The sequence below is a fragment of the Daphnia magna genome, linkage group LG7, assembly GCF_020631705.1.
Source record: "Daphnia magna isolate NIES linkage group LG7, ASM2063170v1.1, whole genome shotgun sequence".
Taxonomy (NCBI): Eukaryota; Metazoa; Arthropoda; class Branchiopoda; order Diplostraca; family Daphniidae; genus Daphnia; species Daphnia magna.
Window position 1 is genome coordinate 1,081,751 of NC_059188.1, and position 9,973 is coordinate 1,091,723.

At 35.5% G+C, this 9,973-nt stretch overlaps 5 protein-coding genes across 7 annotated transcripts in view; 3 read left to right on the forward strand and 2 right to left on the reverse strand.

Moving 5' to 3' along the window:
- Positions 1-22: 22 nt before the first annotated feature.
- On the forward strand, positions 23-4,365 carry LOC116927611 (palmitoyltransferase ZDHHC6). Of its 3 annotated transcripts, XM_045176046.1 has the most exons (11): positions 23-289; positions 354-535; positions 602-686; positions 767-850; positions 910-989; positions 1,054-1,194; positions 1,257-1,472; positions 1,562-1,752; positions 1,815-1,951; positions 2,213-2,224; positions 4,235-4,365. In XM_045176046.1, exons 1-9 carry the CDS (start codon positions 244-246, stop codon positions 1,945-1,947), a joined length of 1,158 nt encoding a protein of 385 aa, XP_045031981.1. In that variant the 5' UTR covers positions 23-243; the 3' UTR covers positions 1,948-1,951; positions 2,213-2,224; positions 4,235-4,365. The 3 variants fall into 3 exon arrangements, with proteins under 3 accessions (XP_045031981.1, XP_045031982.1, XP_032790531.1); XM_045176047.1 differs by lacking the exon at positions 4,235-4,365 and having other exon boundaries at positions 2,210-2,224; XM_032934640.2 differs by lacking the exons at positions 2,213-2,224; positions 4,235-4,365 and having other exon boundaries at positions 24-289; positions 1,815-2,134.
- Positions 4,254-5,678, forward strand: LOC116927612 (translation initiation factor eIF-2B subunit alpha). Its single transcript, XM_032934641.2, has 6 exons — positions 4,254-4,391; positions 4,452-4,556; positions 4,622-4,764; positions 4,824-5,201; positions 5,269-5,394; positions 5,459-5,678. Exons 1-6 carry the CDS (start codon positions 4,379-4,381, stop codon positions 5,612-5,614), a joined length of 921 nt encoding a protein of 306 aa, XP_032790532.1. The 5' UTR covers positions 4,254-4,378; the 3' UTR covers positions 5,615-5,678.
- Positions 5,679-5,768: 90 nt separating this feature from the next.
- On the forward strand, positions 5,769-7,293 carry LOC116927613. The gene is made up of 2 exons (XM_032934643.2): positions 5,769-6,116; positions 6,192-7,293. The coding sequence occupies exons 1-2, from the start codon at positions 5,912-5,914 to the stop codon at positions 6,767-6,769; spliced, it is 783 nt and encodes a 260-aa protein (XP_032790534.2). The 5' UTR covers positions 5,769-5,911; the 3' UTR covers positions 6,770-7,293.
- On the reverse strand, positions 6,844-8,604 carry LOC116927610 (target of rapamycin complex 2 subunit MAPKAP1). The gene is made up of 4 exons (XM_032934639.2): positions 8,296-8,604; positions 7,650-8,232; positions 7,299-7,597; positions 6,844-7,236 (listed from the first exon to the last, which is right to left on the reverse strand). Exons 1-4 carry the CDS (start codon positions 8,366-8,368, stop codon positions 6,899-6,901), a joined length of 1,293 nt encoding a protein of 430 aa, XP_032790530.1. The 5' UTR covers positions 8,369-8,604; the 3' UTR covers positions 6,844-6,898.
- Positions 8,605-9,077: 473 nt separating this feature from the next.
- Positions 9,078-9,973, reverse strand: part of LOC116927614 (cell wall protein DAN4) — a 1,624-nt gene continuing 728 nt past the window's right edge. Inside the window, exons 3-4 of the mRNA XM_032934644.2 lie at positions 9,735-9,973; positions 9,078-9,649 (exon numbers count right to left, since the gene is read on the reverse strand). The exon at positions 9,735-9,973 is cut by the window's right edge and continues 1 nt beyond it. Of these exons, the coding sequence (XP_032790535.2) occupies positions 9,280-9,649; positions 9,735-9,973 (609 nt within the window). The 3' untranslated portion in view covers positions 9,078-9,279. The remainder of the gene's footprint in view (positions 9,650-9,734) is intronic.

The window sequence follows — 9,973 nt, forward strand, 5'->3', positions numbered from 1 at the left end:
GTGGGTAACTTTGAAACTTTCTACTTTCTAGTTAGAAGTTCATGTGTTGTCTGCTTCGATGTTTATTTTGGCCGTCGGTCTTCCGGTGACACAAGCATTACTGTTCGAAGTTTCTACTCTTATAAATCTCCATGTGAATTAAATTGGAAAATTAAATGCAACTCCGTTAATGAGACTTTCGAAAAACTGTTACCACAACATCCGGTAAAGTTTTTTTTTTCCCGACATTGACTTCAGTGCACCATGGGCTGGAGCAAAGTAATTCATATAGGACCACTGTTCACAATTGGTATAACGTTTTCAATTGACATGGTTAGATTTTAATATTTTCCTTTATTAATGTTTTCCCGTAGTTGTCATTAAATCAATTGTTTGGTCAACAATTCACTGCAATTCCATGTGGTGGCCACCCTATCACTCTTGGCCTGGATTCATAAATGCCACCATTTTTCTCTTACTGAGTGCATCAACATTCTACAATTTTCTCTATTCCCTCCATGTTGGTCCAGGATATTTACCTCTCAAGTGGAAACCAGTAAATGCTTTGACTGGAGAAACCTTACATGAAAAGATTATGCATAACATATTGCATTTTGTTTAGAATAATGAAGATGATATCCAATATCTACAGTACTGTACAGTATGTGAGGGATATAAAGCCCCAAGATCTCATCATTGTAGAAAATGTAATTATATTAAGCAAAAAGAATACCTGCATATTATTGTGATTTGACTATGCTAAAAATATATGTATATTTCCCCACAGGCAATAGATGCATTATGAAACGGGACCACCACTGCATATTTATAAATAACTGCCTTGGACATTTAAACCACACCAGTTTCATTGGTAGGACAACCATTTTATTTTTTTAATATTTTCTAAATAATAATTCTCGTATTTCTTAGCGTTCCTGATATCTGCTATTATTGGATGCGCCCAAAGCATTGTCATCATTTCTTGCACAATGTATCGAGCTCTTCATCCGGTTGGTTACAGTTTGAAAACATTTATTTTTTTCCATAAACAAATGATAGATGACATTTTAATAGACCTATTACTATTACGACCATCCGGATATACAAGAAGTGCCTTTTGTAATGTTGGGACTTTGGCCCTTTGTGATAAGTTTAATTTCGTTAGGATTAGCGGCCGGAGTAGTATTTGCTGTTGGCTTCCTATTCTTCGTTCAGGTTCAAATAAATAATTATCATTTTGTTTTACTATATCATCAAGTATCTTGTACATTTCGCAGATGAAAGTGATTTTAAGGAACCAAACAGCCATCGAAGACTGGGTCCATGAAAAAGCTGTTTATCGTCGGGAAGGAACGGATGAACCCCTTTTTATTCACCCATATAATTTAGGCTGGCGAGAGAATCTAGTTCAAGTGATCAATTGGTCATTTCAGCCTAAAGGTGATGGAGTCGAATGGAAAGTACGGGAAAATTGCCATAATTACTCATTTACGGTAAAATTTGATCTAATTACTTTTCGTTTGTCTTTTACGTAAGGTTTTTAATTGTTTTTTTTTATATTTTTATTATTATATAATTATAGATAGAACAAATTGAACAGAAAAAAATAAAACGCGAACGCTGTGTTGAATATGTTGTGGAAAAAGCATATAGTGGAAGGTGGTTCCCGTTTATTAGTTTCGGCATCATGGTATGTCTCCGACCGCCATGTAGCGACGAGACGAGAATCCCTCTGCGGATAGGCGATAAATTGGCAGTAACTCGCTGGAAAAAGTATATTTTAATGCAGTGTCCAGCCAGTAATGATAGTTTGTTTAATGCTGTTAATGTGTTAGGTATTGGCTCTATGGCGAAATTCAGGAAAGAGGACAGGTTCAAATGAATCCCACTGAACGTCGAGCACTACGCGGATGGTTTCCTCGCTTGTCCTGTTCTCCTTCCTATATCGAATACGAAAAGGAAGAATGAAATTGTAAGTGTTTCTTTGGCCGAAAAAACAAACAAACAAAACAAAACAAAAATAAAATAAAATAACAATAATCATTAAACTTTCTATAAAACATCACTTTGCTTCAAAGCAAAACCTTTTTAAATGTTCATGTTGTTGAAAATGGTTCGAATGGTTTCTGTTAATATACCACGTCTTAAAATTGTATTTGCCTGGCCTAATTACCATACTATCATGTAATTACTATAAAGTAAAAACTGTTTTTTTTTTATATTGTTAAAGCAGAGTCATGGAGGGGAATCGTATTCATCGCCGGAAAAGATCCGTTTAGATTGTCGGTCAAAACGGTGGGGGATTTTTATACTTGCGTTTCGTTTCGTTTGTTTTTTTGATTTTTGTTGTTGTTTTTTGTTTTGTTTTTTTTTTTGATTTGTTTTAGTTGTTGTTTTTTTTGTATTTTTAAAATCTATGTATATGTTTAAAGAATAAACTTTTTAATGAAAAAATTGTTTTTATTTTTGAACATTTTATTAGAACAGAAGTAGAATATTTATTATTTGATAGGTATATTAATGTTTACATTTAACGATTTTATTTAGGATTAGTGAATGATAAATTTTAAGTGTTACTCAGCCAAAGCTTTAATTTGCATTCGTGTTTCCGTGGGAGTTTTTATTAAGAGGTATCTATTGTGGCATTGTAAAAATTACAATTATCAAACAGGTACTTTCCAAATTTTATTTTCCTGCATCACTTTTTTTTCTTTTCGGTTATCCACTTTCGGGCCACCAACATTGATAGTCTTAAAGCAACCTTCTAGCCTGATCATACTATAACCATTAGCTATTGGTTTTTCATGTAAAATGTATTAAATAATCAAATAATCAAATTTCTCTTGATTTGTTTTGTTTTTTGAATAAAACTCTCTTTAAACCTTGTTTTTTTAAATTTACTTGTGTTTCTTGGTATTTAACTTATAATAATAATGGTATTTGATTCGCGTTCAAATGTCTTTTTTGTGGTTTTAACTATAAAATCAGTAAATATACATCAAACATGCTGGATATAAAGAATCTTAATATTATTTTTGTTTTTACCAAACACTAAAAATGTCTGTTTCCCCAATGTCTAAATAAAATATTATTACGTTCTTTTTGATTTTCGTAGTTTTCGGATCTGGTTTTAAGCGCTATCTATTTGTGATTTCTCAAAATATTAAGGAAAATTCTTAACGATATTTTTTCATTTAATCGATCAGCGCGTATTGACCCGAGCGACAAAACGCAAAATTGATTCATTTAGAATTTTTCCTTTTCATATTTTTGATGAAATTCCAATAGATGCGTTTTAATACCTATCGATTGCCGTAAAACTTCAAATTCGCTGAAACTTAGAACGTATTAATTTTTTATTTTTCATTTTGGGGGGGGGCCAAACTTTTTTGGTTCTTATACACCAAATAAACAAAATATATTATTAGATTCTTTATTATCTCTGATTTTTTGTTTTTTTTTTTTTGTTTAAACCCATTCATAAAATTTACCCCTTTCCCCTTTTGGCTCCATATCAATTTTACTTTCTTTTTTATTAACGTTTTAAATTCAATTGTAAACACATAATTTAAATAAAAACTCAATGTGTTTTAAAGAGTAAGAAAAATTTTTTTTTAAAAAAAAAAAAAGCAAATTCATGAGTGAAAAATTTGATTTTTGTTATTTATTCTTTTTCTTGAAAAATCCTATTGCTTTAATGGTTTATTCTTAGTATTTTTTGATACCTGAAAAGGGAAATAAAGAGTGTGTCAGGGTATAATAAAATTTTGTGAGATTACCTGTTTATAATTGTGTTAATTTTTTTCATGCCACAATAGATTACCTTTTTAAAAAAAAATTTAATTCAAAAAAAAAAGAAAAAAAAAACACACTGAATGCAAATTTAAAGCTTCATAAAAGCATTTCATAAAATAAATTGTTAAATGGTAAGAAATTATTAATATTATCAAATAATAATATATTCTTACTTCTGTTCTAATGTAAAATTTGTTTGGTAAAAAATGTAAGCATTTTTTCATTAAAAGTTTATTCTTTTAAACATATACATAGATTTTAAAAATACAAACACAAATACAACTAACTTTAAAACCAAATCAAAAGAAAAAAAACAATAAACGTAATAATGACAACATAGCTAAACAATCAATAAAATTGGAACGCCCCGGTGTTGAACGGAAAAATGAATAGCATAGTATCGGAACTTCCGTTCCCCCCTGGTCCGTTTTGACCGACATTAACATCTTTTTGATATTTTGAAATCGTACAGCGACTACTTAGTACGGTACCTACCCAACTGTTGACTTATACTTGAGTTTCGTCTGCTTTTAGAACTGGTTGGATGTAAAGCCAAGAAGTAAAATTGTATTGAACAGAGAAGCAAATAAGTGGAAACGAGAACATGGAAAACACAAGTAAATTAGTTGCTAGGTAAATTTATCGAGTAAGTTAGTAACAAAATATCTTGAACACAGGAAATGTATTAGATTTTTTCCAAAATATTGTGGAAAAAGAACCTGAAGTTTCAGCAGCCGTTGCAGCTATCCGCACGTTGATGCATATCCTGGAAACCTTTGGCGGTAAGTTTCATATTTGGGAATCCAATGCTCTTAAAATCATTACTCTTAAAACAAACTATACACAGACAGAACACTCCGTGGACTTTCTGAAGAACTAAGGAAAGCCACAGAAGAAATGAAGAAAGCTGATTGCTCTATTACATCAGTTCAGTCAGGCTGTGAGCTTTTTCAACGATTCATCACACTGACTGGTGCTCTTGATCAATCTGTATGTTTTTTTATGTTCTCCTTATTATGATTAATGCTTAACAAGAGTATCTCTTCTAGAATATCAAAGAATGCAAGGACATTATGAAGAAACGGGGAGAAATATTTTTAAGGAAATTACAAGAAGCAAGGCCTAAAATAGCTAAACTGGGTGCTCCTTTTATCCTTGATGGACAAAAAATTCTCACTCACTCCAAGTCTAGAGTGGTTCTTCAGACGTTACGTGAGGCTGCACTTACTTCAAAGAAACGTTTCCATGTTTTCATCACCGAGTCGTATCCGGATCAAAGTGGTGTGCTCATGAGAAACGAACTGTTGAAACTTAACATTAGTTCAACCCTTATTTTGGATTCGGCGATGGGTTACGTCATGGAATCGGTAGATTTGGTGCTGGTTGGGGCTGAAGGAGTTGTAGAAAGTGGGGGTATTATAAACAAGGTTTGATGACTTATGTTAATCTAATAATTGAACCCATTTTTCAATATGTCATTTGATTCTGTAACAGGTGGGAACATACACTATGGCACTCTGTGCTAAGGAAATGCACAAGCCTTTTTACGTACTTGCGGAGAGCTTCAAATTTGTCCGTCTCTACCCGTTGAACCAACGTGATTTGCCTCAAGAATTAAAGGTATGCGCTGAAATATTTGTTGGAAACATTCAGTTTCAGCAGAACACAAATTCTTTAAATCTAGTTCTCATCAAGTACCATTAAGTCCAACTCCAATCTTCTCGATCAGCATCCGCAAGTTGATTATACACCTCCTGGATACATAACTTTACTTTTTACAGATTTGGGAATTCTAACACCATCGGCTGTCAGTGATGAATTAATTAAACTCTATCTATGAAAAAGAATCTTACTAGGATTTACAAGCAATTGCAAGTGTAAATAAAAATTTGGGTTAAAACTTTTTTTTCTGCTCGAGAATGGCTTAATTCTTTGCTTTGAATCTTTGTATTTTTATTTATTTTTTATTTTATTTTATTTTTTTGCTTTTGTTCATTCCGAGTTGACACATTTTTTGTAATTGTAAATATGCAGTAAAGCAAAAGTCCGCCAGGTGGCAACCTTATCATTGGTCTAAATGTAAACCGTTGAGAATTCAAAGTTAGCTTCCCCATAGATTCTGCCCATAACATCAGTCATGGGAAAAGAATATGATAAAAACGATATTGTTGAGTCTCCCAAAATAAGCATTGAAGAAAATTTTGTGCGACAAATGGAAACACAGAAAGATCGGGTTCCTGAAGAAATTCCTAGAGAAAAGAATGGTCGCATCTATGACATCGAAAAAAGGAGATCAAGTCTTAGAAGAAGCATAAACTGTGGTTCAGGAGCGACCTTCCGAGGTAAAGATTTAAGCTAAGTTCTTTGTAAATCTGTTTTGTAACATTGTTAATAAATTTTATTCTTATGCTTGACAGCTGCTTGTGCTGCAGTAGACCCTTCATTGCCTCCCGCAGACATAAAACGTAAAATCACAGAACTGTGTCTGAATCAAACTCTTTTGGAAATGAAGCTAAATGCCTTAGAAAAAGAGCAAGATGCAGTGGCAGCCTTTTCGGAAAGCCTTCGAAATAAGGTGGAGGAAATTCTTCATAAAGTTCAAAGTTTAACGGGAGATGAGCTACCTGCTCATAAGCAAGAGACACAGACAAGAACAGCCATAAAAAAGATGAAAGAAGAAAAAGTATTATGGAATGAAGAATTTAAGAAGAGAAGGGAAGCCTACTTAGAGGCTAGGAACAAGTTAAAAGATGTTATGAAGGGGAAGCTCCATATTGAGACAGCTCGGCTGAAGTCTGAAGATGTGAAGTTTCTGAAGAGCTTGCCAGATTTCACTGCAATCAACAACAAAATTGTTTCATATCAAAACCGCCACTATATTGGCCTGGTGCACTTGGAGAATAATTCTCAGCGAATACATCGCTCATTAGCTATGCTAGGGCGTCAACTTGACGAGGTTCAACATGTGATAATCCCAACTTTTAAATGGACATAATCTACTCCAATCCTTGTTAGCCTGGAAAAGCACTGTATGTAAAAATCTTTCCTCACACTTGTCTGCCTTCAACCTTCACATTTTAAACAACGTTTATTAAACAAATAATTGAAATATAAAATTTCTCATTTAACGGATGAGGCTGGCTTTCTTGCTGACGTATGACATGTGGTGAAGGTATTCTTGGCGGTAAAGTCCCCCCCGGATCTCTAATATGAATTTTAGCTTGCCCACAACTTGTTCAATGGTTTTGATGTCACACTCTATTCGCAAACGCCTCCATTTTCTCTTGTCTGTGTCGTAATACATTATAGCCACTGAGGCTGGTACTGTTTGCAGATGAACACAGTCGACTATCACCTCGATAGGTAAACGAGTGGGTTTGAGATTAGGCCGTGACCACAACAGTGTTGTTACCGATCGACTAGTTGGACAAGGCTTAATTTCAACTTGATCCCACGAAATTCCTGTGTATAATGTTATCGGTGAATCAGTCTTGAATAAATATTTTATAAACGGTTTAATTTACCCAAAGTAATTTCTGTTTTTGGTCGAACTTTGTGTAGCAGAAACCCCTTGAAAGAATGGTAATCGGTAGATTCCAAAACGGTCCCACGATCATCTGGTTTCTCAGCAGTTAGCTGGTCCGTCGTCTTGATAGTTTCATTATCTTTTTTCACCTCTTTCGGGGGCTGCGTAGAACGAACCAACGCCAGTGAGGTAAATCCAAACTTTCCGACTACCTCTTTAGGTTCGAGGCAAGGAAAATCGGCATCGGGACTACCGTCATCTTCGGCAATAAAAAGGGCGTAGTTGTCCACGGTTCCACTGGAAAATCTATTAGTTTTCAACTTTTATCGTGAGAAAAGAATATGTCTACCTTAGCGGAGGTTCTCGTTTCTCTTGGCTATACTTGTAGCATACAAGACCGATGAGTTCAAAAACTTTTGCAGACGCAATAACGCAAACGGTCATGGGGAAGTTGCGTTCTTGTGTAGTTTGCATGCTTAAAAATATCCTTATGGTCCTAATGGGTGCTCTCAGTTGGGAATTGCCATCAAACTTGGCGTATTCTATGAACGGCGAGTCGGGATCCGAAGCGTGTTCAGCCAAGAGACGAGCAAGAACAGACTTGGAATTCTGAAAAACCACCTCCTTCTTGGCAAACAATTTTGTCTTTTCTTCATCCAGATTTGTCAAATCTGGCTCTTTCCATCTAATAGTACTTATCATAGCTGCTGCCTGCTGTTCTTTCTTCATCTTTTCTAGCCTCACTACGGTGTTAAGCCTTCTTCTTCTGGTTCCAAAGTCATCATTACCATTTCCCAGGGATCTTGTATGAATCCTCCCATCATCATCAAATTCTTCCTCTGAATCATCCAAGTTCCCAAACCACAACTTTTTTCCCTCTTCTCTGATCTTCTTTGGTATATCAGCATTCTGCAATATCATTTCACACATACCTGAAAACAAACTATCAGGTAATTACCATAATTGTAGTATATTTAAATGACCCAAATATTCACCAGTATCATCTGAATACAAGAACGAGTTTCTGACATGGGAGAGAATCCAGTACTTGTTGTCATAAAAAGCCATTATACGTGCGTATTGGAATTAGCTTTTGATTCGAACATAAGCGATTGGACAAGTATATCGTACTTGAGTAACGAAGCATTTAACTATTGTCTATGAAACATAGAAGCATCACGTATTTCTTTTACTTGAACACTGAAAGCGACACGTTTAACCTTATGTTATTGTTTTCTTCGTTTATGAATTTTTGACAGCTGGAGCTTCTGCTAGGCGCCAGCGTTGCTGTGTCTTACATGAGTGATTTTCCTTTGTACGAAATGTAGTTGTACCCGACAACCGCCAGGAGGTTGCAGAACACTAGGGAATCCAGCTAATGGTGTTTTACCTTTTTTTTTTTTTTGTGTACTTTGTGAACACCGAATGCACGCAACTCCAAGAAAATAATTACCGTTAAGACTAGTAATAATGATTTCATGTTGCTAATGGACCATTGTTTAGAATTTGAAACTTTAAAAAGCAAAGTCCTTCAAATGAACAATTGGCAAAATCAGAACACCTGACGCGCCATGTGGTGCTATTGAATGTGTTGCGGTTTTCGAGCAGTAGTACAAAAACCTGATGTCTTTTGTGCCATCTCAACATAACTAGTCGGGTAAGTAATGAATTTATTGTTTATAATATATATTATTTTCTAATTAGTTACTGTGAATTACTGTGATGTCAAATTTCATTGGTTTCAAAATTTTCTGCCAGATCTGTTAATTTATTGTATTGGTTGTCTCATTTCTGGACGTTACAGTACGATTCAGTTCAAACAGCATGCTAACATGTTAAATTATCGAAAGATTATGCAGGTCGTAAATGAGTATTGTCACATTTACTGGGAAATATTTAAAAGTTTCCTCTCAAATGTCAGCGTCTAAATTGGGATATTTTTCACGGTCGTTAATTTTGCAATCGGGTTGCTTATTTCTTCACCGACCACTGGCGGGAGTGGTCGTGGTGGACGATTCAGTTGTGCTAGTTGTAGAAGTGGAGTCGGTGGTAGTACTATCGGTCGATGTGGTGGTGGTTGCATCTGTTGTAGTGGTTGAAGTTGATCCAGTGGTTGTTGAATCTGTCGCTGCAGAAGTCGTTCCCTCCGTAGTGGTAGTAGCTGCTGTGCTAGTTGAGGTAGACGTGGCTGCTGTGGTGGTCGAAGTAGTCTCGGGAGTGATTGAGCTAGTCGCAGATCCCGGGCACAAGGCCACTCCTGGCGGAAGACAATGAGCGCCTTTCAAAGTGTAGGTGGCAGTAGACGTAGTTGAAGTGACGGTGTCAGTAGTTGTGTACACGGTCTTTGTACTGGAGTAGAAACAGAATCATTTTGTGTCATTATAATCTGCAATTAATGACCATTTTCTCTCGAATCTTAAGGCAGATTACGTACCTAGTGACAAGGACGGCGGGAGTTGATTGCGGCCGTAACATTCCAGCAAAGATATTGGAGAGAAGCGAAGAAAATGCGTAAAAGGCGCCAAATAGGGGATCGGCTACGCGGAGTGCTGGTTGGATGGATGTTTTATCAAGCGATGATTGAATATTGTACGGAGACGTAAACTGTTGCTGGGCGGCGAACGGTTCGAATGCGACTACATTGGGGTAATGGGGCAATCTAGAAGGTGCCAC